This window comes from Podarcis vaucheri (assembly GCF_965113315.1).
Source record: "Podarcis vaucheri genome assembly, chromosome: Z".
Lineage (NCBI taxonomy): Eukaryota > Metazoa > Chordata > Lepidosauria > Squamata > Lacertidae > Podarcis > Podarcis vaucheri.
The window spans coordinates 5,130,454-5,150,941 of record NC_138758.1 but is presented as its reverse complement, the minus strand read 5'-3'; the positions used below and the strand labels follow the sequence as shown (position 1 = coordinate 5,150,941).

The 20,488-nt window shown below is 45.6% G+C and overlaps 1 protein-coding gene across 1 annotated transcript in view; it reads right to left on the bottom strand.

Moving 5' to 3' along the window:
* Positions 1–284: 284 nt before the first annotated feature.
* LOC309523428 (transmembrane 9 superfamily member 2-like) overlaps positions 285–20,488 on the bottom strand; it is a 57,082-nt gene continuing 36,878 nt past the window's right edge. The window contains exons 13-17 of the mRNA XM_082207256.1: positions 16,446–16,605; positions 15,772–15,923; positions 14,688–14,799; positions 12,879–13,050; positions 285–930 (exon numbers count right to left, since the gene is read on the bottom strand). Coding sequence (XP_082063382.1) covers positions 863–930; positions 12,879–13,050; positions 14,688–14,799; positions 15,772–15,923; positions 16,446–16,605 — 664 coding nt within the window. The 3' untranslated portion in view covers positions 285–862. The remainder of the gene's footprint in view (positions 931–12,878; positions 13,051–14,687; positions 14,800–15,771; positions 15,924–16,445; positions 16,606–20,488) is intronic.

The following is a 20,488-nucleotide window of genomic DNA, read 5'->3' as shown; positions in this document are numbered from 1 at the left end:
TAACCAATGCAGCTGGGCCAGGGTTGACATTACTGTATATGCTCAACCCGCCTAGACCACCGGCCATGCTTTTTGGGGCTGATGGGAGCCATAGTTCAGCAACATCTGGAGGGCCAAAGGTTTCCCACGCCTCATGTAGGTAAACACTGCATTAGATGGACGAAGGATCTAACTAGGATAAGGCTGCTCCCTATGCTCCTTTTATTACAATATATAAACAAATGGTTTTGGGACTTCAGCAAACTAACTAGCTCAAGGTAACTGATGAAGCAGCCACACACAGGTCTGTTGGAACTGTGCAGCTTTATTCAAAACGAAGACAGTGTGGTGTTTCTCCTCCTGCCAAGAGATCTGCACTTGACACTAAATGCTTGTACATTTGTATAAGGTGACCAGCTAACCTGCAAAGGAGATGCAGACTATTATGTACAGTTGTACTTAAATGTTAAGTTTTTAAAAGTCACATTTTTGTTTACATAGGATTCTACCGGACGGTCCTATACTGTGAACAGAATAATCAAATAACTGTGTAAAAAGAGAAGTAGCAAAGTCACAAGAAACCCCAGCTTGGGAGAAGCAGTGCGCAACACACACGTTGTTAAACTGGATTCGTTCTTTCAGCTGCAAACAATAATAATAATAGTAATAATAAACAACTTGGGATGCAGCATTTGTAAAAAGTGATAGAAGTCAAGTTCTCTGGGATTGTCCAACATTCCTTGGGTCCCGTTCTGCTTTTTGGTGCCAAGATACCAACTCTGCATGTCTATTTTAAAGGTGTCATGTTTATCCCAGTACATGGTTAATATATATATATATCCATTGACTTGCTGGATATGTTCAAGAGAAACGTGGAAGATCTTCAGTCTACTTTCACAACGCTGTAAATCTTACTAACGAACCAGAAGCACGCAAAAAATCCAATCGTTCCTAAAAAAGAAGAAGAGAAGTTGAGATGTTTACATGCTCCTGGAATGCAAAAGGCGCCCTTCCTGAACAGGGTGAAATGTTAGGTAGTTCTTGTTACACCACCTAGCACTTGCTTAGGTAACTTTCTCTTTTGTCAGAGAATGGTAGGCTAGAGGGAGTGTTGGTTTGAGTTTGCAAGGCACATCTTACCTTCTTAAGCAAAACCGCATGCTCAGGATCACTTAACATGCACATCAATTACACGAAAATTGTTAAAGTGATCCTGAGTGTGAAAAGTTGCCTTGAAAACTTAAGTCACATGCAGGGATTATCTATTTAAAATAATAATAGACCGCGTAAGGCTGTAGTTAACTATCCTTGCTCAAGAAGAAACAAAACTCCTGTTAACCTAGCAGCCAAATCCAAGCTGAATATCCACTGTATTGTTCCCCCAACATTTTCTCAGTGGCAATGCCATTGGCCTAACCCTGTGACTCACTACCTAGAGTCACTTCTGGGAAGCTGTGAAGAATGTACAGTACACCACTATGAGAATGGAGACAGAAGGACTCAAGTCAATCATTCTGGACTCATAGTGTTCTGTGAGCCTTTAGAACAGCCCTGCTGGATCAGGCCAGTGGTCCGTGTAATGCAGCATCCTGTTCTCACACTGGTGAACCAGGGGCTTCTGGGAAGCCTCCAAGCAGAGCCTGAGTGCAAAAGCAACTCTCTCCTCCTGCATTTTCCAGCAACTGCAATAAAGCGGCTCCCAGAGTCCTGGAAGGCACATGGAATTGCCTGCCTCTTTGTGCACTGACTCTATGTTACAAACGTGCCTGCAAACGTGACATGAAGGCTTGCAACATGAATCCTGCTGTGTGGAAATTCCTTGCAGGTGGTCGCAGTGCCTGGAGACAGTCAAGTTGTGCATCCATAGCAGTGACCAGAGGAGGAACGCAGAGAAAAGAAACGCCATGGTGCATCTGCAGCAACACAACCAGGCCCCTTCATGTGCCCCACCTGCAACAACACATGTCTCTCTCCTGCATCAGTCTCTACAGCCACAGCAGGAGCTGTAACTCTCCAACAGTTTGACTTTACCCCTAAAGGTGCACTCTTCCATTGTCTCCCAAGACAAATGGATGCCAATAACAGTATGTGCACTGAGGTCTACCATGGCTGAGCATAAAGCCAGAATTCCAATACTCCAAATAACTACAAAGCAATGCTCATGTCATGTGTTCCCTCCAGTTATACACCAAACATGAAGAGGGAGTGGAGATGTGCCCTACTGGACACACCTGAGATTGATTAGTTGTGCCTGCCAAGAGGTGTTTATGTGTGTGCAACAGTCTTCATGCATGCATCTTCCATGTGATCAAGGGCTCATGCACAGCTAGGTGCACACAGGTGTCCCTCTGCAGGTATTCAGCTTAGCACGAATCCATTGGAAAGAGGAGCACAACGACAGAGGTGAGAGGACACCAGACTGGGTCCCAACTCCCTTGCCACCCTGTACAGAGGTGGGTGGCTCTTTGCACCATATGTGGACATGGCAAGAACACAACAACCTACCCCACATTCTGTTCAGGGAAAGGACATAGCTCAAGTGGTGGATGGAGCATCTGTTTTGCGCACCGAAGTATCTGGGTTCAACCCCCAACATCTCCTAACAGGGCTGGGAGAGACCAGTAACTGTGATCCTAGAGAGTCACTGCCTGGGTAGACAATACTGAGCTAGGCATGCCAACATTCTGATTCCTGCTACTTAAAATTTACTAATTAAATTTTGCATCTGTGTCCACTCTTCTGAGCTGCCTTGTTTTTAGGGGGGGAGGGGGTGTTACTGGTTGGGGGGGGGAGAAGCATTAAGAAATAAACTCTGGTTGCTGCCTGTTTCCAAGACATTCACATTTCCCACAGAACTATCTCTATCGCAAATGCATTGCATATGCCCTTCTAGATAGCAAGCCATGAGAGAAGCAGTTCCTTATGAACTGAATCCTTATGCATGCATGCAGTTCCTTATGAACTGAATCCTTATACATGCATGCAGATTAGGCAGGTCAGTAGCTGCTGCTAACCAAAAGAAGGCACCCTTACAAAGGAAAAATAAAAGGGTTCACCCCGACCCTCTCCCCCTGCAAGCACTGCTGCCCTCTTCCCCACCACCACAACACACCTGGCTTGATATTCTAGTCCCCTCAGATTGCCACTTCTCTCTTTTCCCCCAGTTAAGGCCTTTTTTCCCACAGCCTGCTATTATGTTCTGCAGATTACCCTCTTCCGCAGGGTTTGCAGCTATCATCCTTTCAAACAGTGGGGGGACGGCAGATTTACTGCGCTTGATAGGAGATCATACACCAGCCACAAAAGGATATTTAATTCCTTTATGGGCTTGACATCTCAAAGTCTTTCCAGTCTGCAGTCGATTCTCACTCCTCCCCACTGTGTGAGGCACTCCTATCTGGCGCTAGTGTGACCTCTGTGGCCTCCCGGATCTCACATTTAAAATTTTTGTTTTCTAGGGATCCTCAGATGGATAGATGGAGAGTTAGACAGACAGAGGGCACATAAACACACACACACACTCCCCATGCACACATAAGCATCTAGGAGTTCAAAAAAAGGATTTCCAGTTCCTAGATGTTCCGACAGGCTTTACACATATTGCACTGGTGGTGAAAGATCTGCACTGGCTACCTATTAGCTACAGAGCCAAATTCAAGGTTTCATTGTTGATACTTAAAGTCCTAAACAACTGGGGGAGGGCAGCATAAGAGCATAAGCAGAGCCCTGCTGGATGAGGCCAGTTCCCCCTCAAGTCCAGCATCCTGTTCTCACAGTGACCAACCAGCTGCCAATGGGATGGATATCTAGCACAGCTTTCTTCTAAAATGATAAAATAAATCTATCTTTTTTATTTTAGGAAGTAATGGGTGCATTATAACCTTCTGAGCTAAGAACACTCACTGAATCTGGGAGGGGTAGATTTGGGGTGGGAAGTAACCTCTCCTCTCGCCCCTGGTAGTTCCTTGAAGAGCTTTAGATGGAACCCCAGAACTACAGTTCCTCGCAATGAGACAGTTCTAGCCTCCCTTAGGACCAAGGCTCTCCAAAGTCCCTTGGGATCCTACCATCTCAAGCAGAATAAAACACAGCCAAGAGCCTATTGGTGTTCCAGTATAAACTCAGGCAGGCATAGGGTGGAGAGAGTGGATAAGAGAAAAGTTTTACTCCTTATAGAATACTAGGAACTCAGTAAAGCTGAGTGCTGCAAGACTCAGAGCAGGCAAAAGGAAGTGTTCCCCCCCCCAAAAAAAACAATACAAGTTAAACTATGAAACTTGCTTCCACAAGAGATAATGATGGCCACCAAAAGAGGATTTGACAAATGCATGGAGGATAAAACTATCAACAGCCACTAGTCACGACGGCTATCTGCTCCCTACACTTGGAATATCCGCTGCCGGGAACCGCGGGTGGAGCAAGTGCTCTGGCTCTCAGGTTCTGCTTGTGCGCCCCCACAGGCATTTATCTGGGTTGCCACTGTGAGATCAGGATGCTGGACTGGATGGGCCATTGGCTTGATCCGGTAGAATGCGTCTTATGCCATAAACACATTGCATTCCCAACAAAAAAGCTGAAGATTTAGACAAGTTCGAGCAACCAGAGAGCCTTAATACATGAATAATAAAATGGGCATTCCCATATTAATTATTTGGACTCAAAATCAAAGTGTGGCTTCCAAAGGCTCCATCAAGGTAAAGAGCAAAGGTCAGAATTCCACTACTGCAGAATTACTGCAAACCAAGATCTCCTTTAGCAAAACCACAACGCCAGCGATCAAGCGATACGGTAGTGACTGGAAGGAAACTCAATAAAGCTGTTCAGCTATCCAAGTTCAGCCGTCCTTGCCAACACCAAAACCTGTGATCAATTAGTGCAAGCAAAAGAAATAATTGGAAACACAGGTCAAGAACAAAGCTGCATTCCCCACTCCCCGTGTTTTTGCAAACAGAGACCCTTCAACGCACCTCTCTCACTACAGAGGTAGCTGTCCAATCCAACCTCCCTATAACATCCAACTTAAAAGTGCCTGGCTGACAAGGCTGTTTTGCATTATCAGCAGCTTTCACCAAGCGAAACAGGATGTTTTCCTAAATAAAAGCATTTTATGGAACATAAAGTACCATTCTGAAAACTCATAGTAAACTGTCAGAAGGGTTCCTATCTTAAAGGTTACAGAATGATGCGAAGAACAAGGAGGCTACTCTGTGCAGCTTGTCAGGCAACATGAGGGGGGGGAGGAGATCCATTAAGTTGCTCATGTCCTCCCCCACCCAAAAAAAAAGCCTGAAAAAAGGCCTTATCAGGAGAAGAACACCTTTTAAAGGCAGAACACCACATATCTCTTATATGGCATTTTATGGGACACTAGATAGTAGGATTTATCAGAGGTGAATATACTAGAATAAATGAACCACTTGCTCTCACCAGTAAGGAAGTTCTTGTTCTTTATCTGAAGAAAATATGGAATTCCTGAAGATGGAATTTAAGTTTCATGAAGCAACTAAGTCCCCCTCCAGTGGTTGATATCTATTTATTATAATTGTGCATTGCCTTTCAGCAAAAACAAATACAAAATTCATAATGATAAAAACAAACCAGGAAATCCCCCAGGGCTATCTGGGAAACCATTAGATCCATCAAACTCTGAGAGCCGACCATCCTCATAGGTCCCTCACCACTGGGGGCGGGGTGCTGAGAGCCTAAATCTCATCAGGAAGTGGTGTGACCATGACAAGGGACTGATGTCAATATTTCATACTTTCAGATCACCCTCGTCCTGCCCAGCCAAGAAAACAAGGTCCAGAGTGTGACCTGCCACATGCATTGGATCAATGACATGTTAGAGCAGCCCCGTGCTTGTTGTGGCAACCATGATGTCCTGAGCCACCTGCTTTGGCATGGACACTGAGGTCCCTCCACACGGCTTCAGTCTCAGTGATACAGGCCAGATCGGCCCCCTCATTCCCAATCAGATCAACAGCAGCAGCACCGCAGACCTGAGGGCTGGCTGATAAGACAACCACAATTCCCCAGGTTTGAGGGAGCCACTAACTGCCTATGCCCCTCACCAGGCTTGCCCCACACATGGTATCTCCGCCTTGCCTAGAACCACTGCAGTTGGGATTTCCCCTGCTCTCTTCAGCTCCTCTCTTTCCAGGAACACCTTACCTCCCTTAATTTAGAAAAGGGAAAAAAAACCCACCCAAATTATTTTTTAAAAAAACAAGATAAAAAGCAGTTAAAACAAATTGAAATATTTTAAAACATTAGGGCAAGGCCATCCCCAGAGAAAATAATGTTATGGGGATGGCGCTTGCCTCTCCCTGATGCCGTTCCCTACGAAGGGGGCAGTGTCAGCTCCTACTCCTCTGGTAGATTCAGCCCAGGTGGGTTCTCAGTCAGCCAGCCAGCAGGGGGTGGAACAGGGCAGTCTTCCCTCTGCTGGCAAGAGGTGCAAAAATGCCTGCTTCCTCGAGAGGAGGGGGAATTCCAGTGGCTGTGGAGGTGGGCCAGATGAACAGCTCTCTCCTCCATTGTTGATCTCTGGCTGCTGCTACCCCTGAGAGTGAAGTGTCTTGGGACTGAAAGGGCAGAAGGCTGAGAGGCTAACCATGGGTGGGGAAAGAGCCAAGGGCAGTTGGTGCCAGCTATTTCTGGTTTTGTCCCCATCCTCCTCCCTGCTAAATTCCACAAGGAGAAACCTGAGGCTAAGGAAGACAAAACTGACAGCCACACAGACTACCCACACTGCTTGTTGGTGGAGGCTGGTAAAAAGGCAGAAGTTGGTGGGGCAGCGTCCCATTTGCCCTAATGGTCTAGCCTGCACTTCCGCCCTCTGCAAATCTACAGAGGACACTTTTTTCAATGGAACATTAGCTAAACTGGAGGATTCACTGTACCACACTGAACAAGGGGTTCGTGAAATACTCTGGTGATGTGGACGGCAATGCCTTCTAGTTACAGGCCTGAGCGGAGGGAACTAGCTATTTCCAAACCATGTATTTACAGGGACCACTTCTCTAATTAAAACACAACATTGAAAGACAAGCACACATCTGGTAGCAGATTCTCTTCCTCATAATCTTGTCTGGATTAGACCCCTCCCCCTTTATTGCATTATAGACATTGCTCTAATAAATGTCGGAAGCAGCCTGTTTGTCCAAAGTGTCCTTTCTTCTAGAAAGGGCACAGCATTCACGTATCTCTTGCCGCAAAATTTTGCAAGCCAGAGCCTCCGTCACTAGCTCTGGAAGCTCTGAGTGCACGAAGAATGCAAAGGGCATGACATTGCACACAAAAACGGAGAGGCTCACCAGGCAGGATGCATCCCAATGAGGTTCGGCTGGAAATCTCATGTGTATGCATACGAATTGTGAATGTCTGCACAGTGTTTATAGCCAAGCTACGAGGTCAGTCAATTCCCTTTTCCGTTTCATCTCGGTGTTGTGTGCGCACACATGAGATTATGGGTTGTATCCAGTACAGCAGTAAGTTAAAGTCATTCGGTGGTATACCTGTTTCATCGGAGAAATGCTTTGCGCTAATGAAATGCTGCTGCGCAAGAGAATGGACAAGCTGGTTGCTGGTAACTCTGTTGCACAATATACTGCACAACGAGTTTCCGCTAGCAAAAGAGTTGCATTTTATTCCTCTGTTGCACAACTTTGCAACTCACCCATATGCTAGTGCAAGAGCCTTGGTGGTAGTACACAGATAGCACTGGATACAGCCCCAAATACACACACACACACACACACACACACACACACATAGATATGTTAGAACCAGGTGCCTCCCGGGAACCAAGAAAGCACAATGACCCTTCATCCAGAGGTGCCATACAGCTACCATGACTAATAAACCTTGACAGAGCTCTCCTCCTCCACGGAATGATAGGCATGTAGGCCTGTATGGTGGTGTGGTTCGAGAGTAGGAAGAAGACCTGGGAGACAAGGGTTCAAAACCCCACTCAGCCCCGAAGTTCACAACCTCTTAGCCTAGTCCATCACACAGAGTTGTTTCAAGGATGAAATGGAGGGGGACCATGTACCCCACCTTGAGCTTCCTGGAGGAAAGGTGGGTCATTGCCATAGTCTTGTGGGTCATTGCCATAGTCTTGTGGCAGAAAATCCCACAAGTTAACTATGTGTGTTTTACTGCCAGTCACTCTGCATTCCCCAATTTTATATACAGATGGAGGAACAGCTTTGCTCACTGAAGTGCTGCCCTGCCATAAAAGTGTTAGATGGGATGTTTCAAACCACCACCCCCAAGCCTAAGCATCCTCTCTAGTCAACATGGAGGCTCATTTTATTATGCTCAGACTAACATCCCAACCTCTTCTCTTTGTTCTTTTGTTCTCCCCCTCCTCTAAACACCATATGTCAGTAATGCAACAGATCAGGAACTACTTCCAGTCTGCATGTGCTCTATAGAAGTACTCTGTGCTGACATGGAGAAAAGCTGCATTTTTATATTTTGTGTGTTTCTTGGTTCCCCACCACCAATGACCATAACTCAGTGGTGAAGCAAAGAATCCTAGGTTTCATCCCCAGCATCTCCAGCTACAACTGCGAAAGACTTCCTGACTGAATTCCTGGAGTCACTGCCTGTCAGTGTATACAATACTAAGCTAGAGGAACCAATGGTTCATAAGGCAGCTTGCTATGTTCCTAGGTAATGTCACAATACTTGAAATGAGTCTGTCTATACTATATTGCACCTGACTCTTCGCAAACGTGCATTTAATGGAGAGAGAGAGAGAGAGAGAGAGAGAAGAACTCAAAGCTCTGGCCAACTGCAAGAAAGCAAAAAACAGAATATATCCTGCACTCTGGCAGTGTGTGTGTGTGTGTGTGTGTGTGTGTACGCACATTGGTTTTCTGCAACCAAGAACTCTCTACATCATACCGCTTTCAATCGCCACACAGTGGGGGCTGCTTTCGGAATCTGGAATTCTAAACACAATTTACCCAGGAGATCAAAACTCAATTTTGAAAATGGCATGAACTCACAAGTGAAAATGATGATCACAAAACAGAGGGTGTAGAGTAGCCACCTGCTTCCAACTAAATGCAGCATTTTCTTCTGTGTCCAAGCACATAAGAAGGACAGTAATCATAAAGCTATCCCCGCACAAAATATACCCATTCACTTACCATATTATTATCCGGAGAATCATACTGAAAATTGCTAGCTACAAATTTAGAAGAACAGAAATAATAATTGCAAGAAGCAGCATGGTATTAGGCCAGCACAATGAGGTCCTGTGTTACCCTCATGGGCTATTGGGGGAGCCCCGAAGACGCCCAAGCAAGGGGCCCAGAAGGGGTGGGAATGGGGTGAAGAGTCAGACACACAAATCCAGGCACTGCCATCTCACCCATAAAACCACTTGTCTTCCGTGGAAGGGTAGAGCACCACCCAGCCACATTCTCCTTCAGTGCTCTGGCCCCTGTTGCCTGGGCATAGGAACCCAGTTAGGATCACTGACTGGTAGCAAGGAAAAGACCTATTGCACAAGATGACACAGGGCTCTGCTCTTTTGAAGGTCCCAGGTCAAATCCTGGCAGCCACAGAGCTGTGGAAGCCCCTCCCCTGAGACTTCAAAGAGATGCTAAGACCAGACCAACAACACAATGCTGGATGAAAGACACCTTAGCAAAGGCAGTTTCATATAATGTAGGGGTGGGGGACCTTTTTCACCCAAAGGCCACATACCCTAAAGGGGAATCTGCCTTGCCCCACCCTCCAGCCCAAGGAACCTTAAGGAGGGTGTTGCTGCTGGAGAAACAGCTGTGAGGGGTGAGAGACTCAGTGTTGGCCAGCAGATAAAGGCTTTCCCCACCTGCCTTGCTCTGCCCTCCAGCCCTAGGAGCCTTCATAAGGGAGCTGTTTCCAGAGGAAGAACTGAGGTGTTAGAGACTGTCTGCCATCAGGGGGTGGTTGGTTTCACCTGCGCCGCTGCACCTCCAGCCTGACAAACCTTTGGAAGGGGAGTCTCTGAAGTATGTGTGCATGAACTTAGAAGTGCTTAGTTTATTTTTTGGCTGCTATTTTGTTAAGGTTGTTTTATAGACTACAAATGCTGTATTGTTTTGCTCATCATATAATATGACCTTTGCTTTAATTGTGATGTTTAACCCATTTTTTAAGTTGCTGCTTTGTTAACAGTGTTTTATGGATTCTAATTGTTCCACCGATTATTTGTTGATTATTGTATATGACTTATGCTGTACGTGGGATGTTCTATAATGTTATTGTATTGCTATTTATTGTTTTTAAACTGCTTAGGGATGCATCGGAATGAAAAGCAGAATAAAAATATAATAAATCAGCTTTCTGGGAGCCACATAGCAATGCTGGGTTGGACCTGATGCAAAAGTGGGCAGAACAATGGATATAACTTACTGAAGTTCAGTAAGTTATTTTCCACTCATGCAAGCCACAGGTCTACACACACACACACACACACTTCATTCCCCCTCTTACAGGCATGCAAGAGACATCATTATCACTCACGGACACATGCCAACCAGGCAAAAGCACTCAAAGGGTGGGGGGGGATGTTCTAGGGAGAGATCAGAAGGCAACACAGAGAGGTCTGGATATCATGGTTGCTTTGTATTTTCCATGGCACTTGTTTGGTAAGACTGCAACTCTTCAGTGAGTACAAACCTCCAACCCAAAGTCTGAAGGATAAGGAACAGACCCATCTTCCTTCTCACAAGCTGATTACCTCCTCTTTTTCATGGTTTGCCAATGGTGCAAACCAGGAATTGCCTTCAAGCCATGATTCAAAAAGGTGGTTTGAAAGTGGGTTTGCAAGCCACAGTTTGGAGACAATAATCAGCACTCAGAGGGCTAGAACAAGCAAGCAAAGTGATATGTTCCTAAGCCTCCAAACTGTGATTGGCACATGACGTCTAAATCAGACCTTAACGCGAGAACACACAGGTGTAAACTTTGCCACGGCACATTTAAGCCTCACTGCCCTTCGTATCAAGGAGATCAGGGCCGACATATCTGACTATTTTAATCCCTTTCAGCAGCTGCTGTGACAATTTCAATTATCATTTCCTATATGAAAAGGATATTTCTGATTCTAGCAATTTATATCACACAAGCGAAACTGAAATTGGCAGCTAACCCAAGCTAAACCCAGACAGGCATTAGCATACTGCTTTAGTTCAGAATTAAAACATTTTTTTGTTTTAATGCTAGAATTTATTTGGGGTAAATTATAGGGGGGCCATCTGGAACTTGCCTGCAGAGCTGTGGACTTAAAGAAGGGTTTAGCTGGGAACACCAATTCCCACATTTACTTACTAATAATTTTAAATTGGTGAGATTAAATCCTACTCGCTTTCTACTTCCATCCGACTGAAGACAGCTAAAGAAGAAATCCTTCGGCAAGGCCACAAGCAAGGATGAGAAAACCCTTTAATGAAAGCTTCCAGGAGTGCAGCCATGTTTGCTTTTTTAGGCAAAGGAGAGTAGGAACAAAGGGAGCTGCCTTACACAGATTCAGACTACAGTATTGGGTCCATTTAGTTCAGTAATACCTATACTGACTGGCAGCAACTCTCCAGGGTTTTTCCAGACAAAAGGCTTTTCCCACCAGCCCCACCTGGAGTTGCCAGGGATTGAACCTGTGAACCTTCTGCATGGAAGGCAAATGCTCTGCCATAGAGCTAAAGCCCCCACTCTACCCCTGCCTCCAGCCAAAAGCCTTTACGGAGTCTTGTGGCACCTTAAAGACTCAAAATATCATAATAAACACTTGATAATTTTATTTGTCTTTAAGGTGTCATGAATAGCAAGAGAAACATGATTCTAGCAGAATTTGGGGAATTGTTATTTTTTCACTTTTATCATGTTATGCTCCCTGAATACTCTATCCATTTGTAAGCTCAATCCACCCTTCAAATGCACATTGTCCTGGTTCACACGTACAGTAAGAAATCAGCATATGTGCGCATTTGATTACCGGCAGGTGAATGTTAGAAAACACCTTTCAGTGCTGAATGCGCCCTTTATATGACGGAAGAGCATTCACAGCCTCATAGTAATACTCTGAAAGAAAGCACCCAGAATAAAATGGCCCAGGAATGCATGAATTAATGATGGCCACATTCAAACCCAACATTTAAAGCAGTATCACACCACTTTAAACAACCATGGCTTCCCCCAAAGAATCCTGGGAACTGCAGCTAAGGGTGCTGAGAGTTGTTAGGAGACACCCCACCCCATTCCCCTCACAGAGCTACAATTACCAGAGTTCCCTAGGAAGGATTGGTTGCTGAACCATTCTGGTACCTGTAGCTCTGTGAGGGGAATAGGAGTTTCCTGAGAACTCTCAGCACCTTTAACAGACTGATTTCCATAACTCTTTGGTGGAAGCCCTGTGCTTTAAATATATGTCGGGAAGGTGGTTGATGTCTTTGTGCTCTGAGTGGGTCCCATGTGTCACATACTAATCCCACCCATACTCCTATGTTGTGCCCTCCAGATGTTTTAGACTACAACTCCGAACATCGCTGACCATTGGCCTTTTGTAGTCCAGATCATATGGCAGCCACCCAGATAGGGAAGGCTGTTTAAGCCCATATTCTGCCATACTGGGACTTTAAGATACAGGGGTGGGGGAGAAAGGAAGAGCTTGCAGCTGAGTAGTAGAGTATGAACCCTGCAAGCAGAAGGCCTCACCTTCAGTCCATAGCACCTCCTGTTCAAAGGATCACAGGCAGGACGACTCACCTAAGGCAGAGGGCGGACAATCCTGACTTGCATGGAACCAAAGTGTAGCTTGGTACAAGGTGCCTTTGCATATGCTCCTATACGAAAGACATATCTCCCAACTCTGAGACGCTCAAAGACTTGAGAAATTGACTCACCAGTGAAAAGGAAGAAAATCAAGACCATGATCATTGTATATCCGAAGTATAAAATGGTGCTGGCAGTTCCTGTGATCTGAAGTTTTGAGAAGAAATAATGGACTGCGTAGATGAAGAGATAGACGGCGGTGAAGCTGCTGGTTAAGAATGACCTCCACCACCAATGATAATCCTAGAGGCAAATCAAAAGAGGTTGAGAGGCAAGGAAAGCATGAAAGACCCCCCAAAAATGCTTCCCATGTTTATTTAGTGGACCAGCTTTAAGCTGGTCCTTGCACCTGTCCACACTTACTAGTCTGAACTATGCTTTATTAGATTTGTTTCCCAGAATTCTATTTCACAAATTCCTGCAGGACAAATCTGGCCTACCAAGCCGCTTCCATGGCCTGCCAGCCCCTGCAAAATCAGGTGCTTCTTGGGTTTGCCCTTCTCTTCCTCCTCCTGACACTGTCCTGTTGCTGCATCTTACCAGCCAAGAAAACTCACATTAACACTGCCGTGAGAGCAAATGCTGCAAAGGAGAGGTGAGATGAATAGTCTGTGCCTACATGTTTTTCTCTGTGGGAATGTGTCTGCATGTAAGTTTGGATGTGTGGGTGAAAAAGAGAGATGTGTGCCTGCGCATTTTAGAGACAGAGAAAAAGCTGATCACCCCCAGCCTAGTGCCATTTGACCAAAGAGCTGTTCTTCTTCACAGCCCAGGTGCACAACAAACGGTTCAGAACCCAGTTTGTGGCTCACCCATGTTATCTAGAAAACTGAAACTAATTCCTACACTTAAGAGCTTATTTGCATGGCAGGCCTCAGGTGTCTTCACTCAATGCAGCTGGTTCCACAAGGCATGTTTGCAGCTTGCCTAAACCCCCAAAATCTGTCTATCACAAGTATGAGAATGGAGTGTTATAGACTGTCCACATAACGAAGCAACATCTCTGTGACTCCGCCACTAATATCAGCACCAAGATAAAACACCACCACTTTTATATTACAAAATCTGCATATATTTGCATGACTTTTTTTCTGCTGCTCCTGCAGGTCATGGGGAGGAGTTTAGTGCAATCCACCAAAGCTTTAACCAGTCCACCCCTTTGGCTTTCAAAATCATCACGAAGCCTATACACTTTCAGAACTAATGTCACATTACACCCTCTTCCCTTTAGTTAGGGGCAAGATCCCAAAGGGATCTGCAACCAGACTTGCAATTCTTTCTTCGACTAGCTAAACTATGGCTTTCATGGAGCCCTAGATAAAAAGTAATTTTCAGGATGGAGCTACTTAGCAAGGGAATGGGACACAAAGATGGCAAATGTAACAAGGGGACAACCTATGCTTTTTGGTTTTTTTCATTCCAGCTGGTATGCAGATGCAATCGCATCTTGATGATACATTACAAAGACTGATTTGGCATGAAAGCTGCAGCAGTCTGTTACGTTGGCAACAGCAAATAGAAAGGGAGGGGAGCCTCAGTTTCACTTCCCACCCCTTGGCATCTTGGCCTACTGCCACCATGCAGAAGTGTTATCCTCTGCCGCTACTCCTAAACAGTTGCCCTCACAGCCAAGCTGCTTATTCCTCAGAAAAGAATCCAGGCTTCCCAAGCACAGCATCACCCACTTTCCCTTCCTACCAGCAGGTCTACTACGCACAGCTGGCAGCCACAACATGCATAAATCTTTCCAACACAATGGGGCACTGATGCACCAGCAAGCTGCAGGTGTTGGCTCAGCCTCCCTGATGCTGCCAGCTGGTGGCTGATTCCCGTCCAGAAACATACTAAGCTTGGCAACGGAAGTGGCAGGTCAGTTTTACCTCGGCACATAGATGAAAATAGCACAGCAAGACCGTTGCTTCTGAGCATGTAATCAGGAGGATTATAAAGACTAAGAACAAGAAGCCAAACATGTAGTACATCTGGTGAGACCTGGAATGAGAGAAGTCACTGGGTCAACCTTCGCCCACGATCTCTGCACCCACCCTCCTTTCTCAAGGTTCAGCATCATGAAGGCCTAACAAGGACTGCAGGTGGCATTGTCACAGCAGGAAGAGTTCCAGCCCACCACCTGCCCCAGTTGGTTAAAGACTACAGTTCATGATATGTTTAATGCCTGGAAATTAGGCTGTGGTTTTTGAGAACCCAAAGCCTCAAATTCTCAGCCAAACAAGTTTCCCTCTGTCAGGTTCTCACCTACATGAACTCAGAAGCCAACTTATGCACCTGTGCTTCTGAATAAGTTGCTGTTCTGTACATAGATTACAAACTGGAAGGCAATGGGTCCAGAACAGTGACTCAAACAAACACACAACAGCTTCAGGGTGTGATTCAGTTTTAGAACCACTTTCTAAGTATGCAAGATCCTCTCTGGCTCCTTTTGTGGCTCAACTGAAATTCTATATAAAACATTCTATGGGACTTTATAAATAAACTTCCAGAATTGGATAACATCAACTACTGAATGATATATTTGTTAGTTTGGATGTTGCTTCATTGTAAAATATATACTTTTTTCCTACGCTTTTTGTTCCTTTCCCAAGTTTTTTTTTATGTCCCTCCCCTTTTGGGGGCATTTGGGAGCTGTATTTCAGCAACATCTGTATTTCACTGCACTCTCTTCCCTTCAGTTAGGGGCAAGATCTTTAAGGGATCTGCACCCAGACTAGCGCCTGCTGTTTTGAAGAACAAATGAATGACCAAACCCCAGCAGGAGGCAATGGGAAGGAGACAAACCCAGAGCAGTAAACCATGCAGAGAGCCAGCAGGCAACCTCTTCTATAGATGGGTGCTTTGGGCCCACACAGCAGCCTTTCTTCATTTAATCATTTCTCACAAAGAAACAGCAGTGTGCCTGGCATGTAGCTTGGTAATTTCGAATTCAGGAAAGGGGGAGATACTCACCAAATGCTGTTTAAAATGAAGAAGAGCTGGATGAAGATACACCCAAAGGGGAGGATGCCTCCCATGATGATGCCCGGAAGAGGCTTGGTGAAAAAGGACTGCTCCGGGATTTGACGAGGAATCTGGTTTGTACGCACCGGGTGCTCAATGGGCTAGGGGAAGTTAAAAAAAACCCCACAATTAACATGGCAGACACATCTAAGGAAACAGCAAAGCCACATTTAAAACGTGCAACAATTTCAATATGTAAAAATATGATTATTCCCACAACAGGGAATAATTATGGCTAATGCACCCATGTACCTGGAGGGCCATTTCTGATCTGAGTGAAAGACCACTGTGTAAGAAAAGCACTCCCAAATCCAGAGATGTTCTTATCTTTGCAGAAGACCCCCTCAAAATCTTTCTATGGGCTGCTGTAGTCGAAATGCTACAGCCCGGATCTTCTTTAATTCGTGCTGCAACACAACATAGTGGTGCTATACCGCAAGAAGTCTTCGGGCAGTGATTGTGCAAAGGTTGCAAAACAACATGAATATATTGTCTCCTTCTGCTCGTCATCCTTTAGACCCAGGTCCATAGGTTCAGGAAAGGATAGGAATTCTCAAGTGGTATAATAAGGAGCTTTAAATATGTATATATATATAATAAACTCTACTGAATTTCTAACCCACCTTCTCCTTGAATCCAAAGTATGCACCGACAAAGGTTAATGGGACAGATATTCCAAACCACATGGCCAAGATAGCAACCAGAGTGCCAAAGGGAATAGCAGCTGAGGATCCTTTCACCCAAAGAATAAGGTTCATTATGAAGAAGTCAGCAAAGACAATTCTGAGGGAACAGAAGATGACCAGATTCAGTGTTGGCATGGCGTTCCTAATTTAAGAACCTAACAAGAACCCAGATGGATCAGGACAAAGGCCCATCCAGTACAGTAGCCTGCTTTCACAGTGACTAACCAGGTGGCCCAACAGGAAGCCCGCAACCAGAACCTGAGAGAGCAACAGCAACTCTCCCTTCCTAGTATTCACAAGCATTACTGCTTCAGACTGTGGAGGCAGAACCCTGAGGTTCCCCAGCCCTTTCCTCACCAACAGGTGCATGTAAGGGCCCTTCAAGGGAAGGAATTCATTTCTTTATCCTACAAGCAGTATGTATGCCTGCACCAATATACTGCGTCCTACAGAAGCCATAGTTTCACTGTAGCACATCAGCAGCAGCTGAAACCACTACCGTGCAACGAACAGAAGGGAGTGTCAGTTGAACATCAGCTGGCTTCAGGCAAGGATGTTGCCACACTCTGCAGCCTGGGACTCACTGCAAAAGCATTCTTAGAGCCAAAGGTACAATGTTCCATGCACTGCCATATTGGACCAAAAGCAAAGAGGAAGCCAATTCTAATTAATTCATACAAAAATTATATCTTTCTTTTTTAGCCTGGAATATTTAGGAGGCAAATGTCATCTAATCTCCTGCAAGATGGATATCCTTGCAAACCTATCACTGTTGTGTATAAAGGCAGGTTGTTGTTGTTGTTGCTGTTGTTGTTGTTGTTGTTGTTGTTGTTAAGCTCTGCCTAAGCAAAGCAAAGCAAATCTCTCTTTCACTCCTCCAAAGGGAGAAGGGGGTTGGGAGCGGGGAATCCTGCTAGTCTACAAATTCTCAAAATCAATCCAGTGTACGTAACTGCCTCGGGCTGTTTATGGCATTATGCAAATTTTCTGAACTAGCACAGCATAATCAAGACATCTGTTCTTATTTTGTGCTCTCCCCACCACCCCAGGCAATTATTCAACTTCTATGAAATGGAATTTGCACACTGGAATTTAAACTATCAGCATGGTATTTTGCCATTTTGGACTTTGCCAAGATAGTCATCTAGATGACAGCCAGGATGTACATTTCTGGTTGGGACTTCTGGTATCAGGCTATTTCACACCCCGCTGCCAAACAGTCTAATTTCTAGTCCACCGTCTATTGATATTTTTTAATTTTGAAAGGAAAGAGTTAACACAACCATGCTTCCTAAGACCGCCAAGTCCCACATGTCACCTTGCAAGCAGAAACACTGGCAACACTGCCCTAACCATGGTTTGCTCAATGCAGAAGTGACCCTTAACCATCTCAGCATTGCTGATGTGGTCCAAACAAAAGCAGAACAATATGTTTAGCAATGGCTGGGCTGAAGGAGTTGCTGGAAGGAAGCGTAAAAAGGTGCCACCCAACCGCCTCAGGGACTCCCACTCCAGATTTAGGTAGAGTTTACTCCTTAGCCTTTTCTCCTCCCAAAGATGTCCCACAAGGCAGCGGAGGTTTTGAATCAGATACTCTTGAATTATTAGCACCACTAATAATAGACTAAAAGCCAATGCATGACACCATAGCTTGAAGAGTTTGCAAACCACAGTTAAGTTTTGCTTCAATACTAAGCAAACCACAGTTAAGGCACTCAAGACTTTCCAAAGATAGTTAAAAAAAGGAGAGGGATTTTAAAAACAAAGTGAAACAGGAATATCAATGCACTGACTTCCGGGGTGGCACCATCGGTAATGGCGGACTCCCTCTGATCCGGAGGGACTGGCTCTACGGAAATCGGGTCTGTTCCGCTACGGCGAAGAGGGGACCCTTTAAAAAATCACAGGCGGGTGAAGCCTGTGACCGTGGGACTCGGCGGGCACCTTTCGCGCCCCCCCCTCTATTTGTAAAGGAACCCAATTACGGGCTCCAGAGTGAAGCGGGGCAAGCGGCGCGGTGCTGAGAGTCAACTGCTTCTTCCGTGGAGCGAAGCCACACAGCCGTTGCCGGAGAGCGCTACCTTTTCCTGTGACAATCTGGCTACAAAAACAACTACCCGTGAGTAGGTTAAATTTGGACAATTGGACTCTAAACAACGACCCGTGAGTAGAACAGAAAATTGGACTAAGAAATTCTCTTAATTTGGCACTGAAGCAGGAAGGTCTAAACAGGAAGTCAGCCTTCCGCTTTTTGTAGAAAGATTAAAGCAAAGACATGGCAAGCTAGAGTTTAGTAAATCGTTTGTAAAGGATCAACTTTCATCATCTAAAATTACTGAACCCCCTTTGGAAGCAGGAGAAGAGGGGGGATTTTTTTCTGGACTGTTTAAACCTGCAGAAGAGTGTGTAAAGAAAAGCAATTTTCCACCGTCTTGAACCTGGGAGCGGGGTGTCAGGACAGACGTTTTTGGAGATCATTAACTACAGATAAACGTTTTTGACAGACAGTTAAAAAAGAGAAACATAGTGATTCCATTGTTCTCCTTCGCAGTTAAAACGAATAAAATATTGACAAAATATCTGAAAAAGGAAACTTTGTTGTTAGATCTGCTTAAAAAAAAGAGAGAGAGAGAGATGGATACAAATAGAAGTTCTTCCCCTAGAGGGAGCTTGTGAAACTGTTATTAAATCTGAACTGGGGAGCTTTGCAGCTACAATAGATCAAGATCGTGGGATCAGACTTTGACCTTGCACAACAATGTATTCGGAGGCTCTGGTGCGTGCTTTCTGCAAGACAAGTGCTTTATTAGAACAGTTACATGAGAAGACGGATTTGATGACTGTTGCGATCAGAAATTTTGGACAGTGTCAGGGAACTGACATCGGAGGAAAGGGAAGTGGTAGGGCTCCCAGAGACTGGGAGAGAGTCAACAGCCAAAGCAGGGACCAGCAGGGGGAGCGCGGGGTCTCTGGAGGAGGATCTCAGTAATGCTGAGAGAGACGCAGCAGCCCAGGCAGGAAGCAGCAGGGGAGAGAAAGGGGTGAGAGACACTTCGAGCGAAAATAGCGGGGAGGTGTCAGAAGCAACTGCAGGGAGGCCTATGCTTCGCCGGAAGCTGTCACGTCGTGAGTCCAGGAGACGCGTTTCCGTTAAGGAACTTCTTTGCTGGAAGCGCTTCCGCAGACAGCCACTGTCGGACTCTACAAGTGACTAGAGCAGACATGTCTGAGGAGCTCTGTCACACACAGAGGTTTGTGGGGTCGCACAAACTCTGAAGGGGCACTATTTTAAGCACAAGCAGCTAATCATCCCCTGATAGCAGTCCGACAGTCTCTGTACGCTGCCTGTGCAGGAGAAGGCATCATGAGCGACCCAGCAGGAGCCGGAGCCGCAGGGGGTGGAGCTGGTCCAAGCTTGGAAGACAGATACCGAGCATTGGAGGTCCAACTTGCGCTGCAGACGGCGAGGCTCGAGGAGAGGAGGGCTCAAGATGCAGACAAGAAGGGGAGAACCACTCAGTTCCCCAGAAAGGTACCAGGATTAGTGCAGAAGTTTGGGGGGGACCCCAAGGATTACCATGCCTTTAGGACTGAAATGCAATATGCCCTGAATGTGCAGTTTGATGAGTTCCCTGATGAGGAATCCCGAGTTGCTTTCGTAATTGGGCATCTTGAGAAGGGGGCGCGAGATTGGGTTCGACCCCTGATGGCAACGCACAACGATATCCTGAAGGACACTATGAAATTCTTTCGTGCAATGGATATCATGTTCTCCAGCGATATTGAGGAGGGGGTAGTGCGCAGACAGCTAATGGCTTGCAAGCAGGGAAGCAGATCTGTCCGTGAGTACTGGACTGAATTTACCATGCTGATTCACAGATTGGGGTGGGATTTATCGGCAGCACCCATTCAGATGCTATTTGAAGAAGGTCTTTCTTCAGCTGTGAAAGACGAGCTGGCCAGGAGCCCCAGGGCGGTGT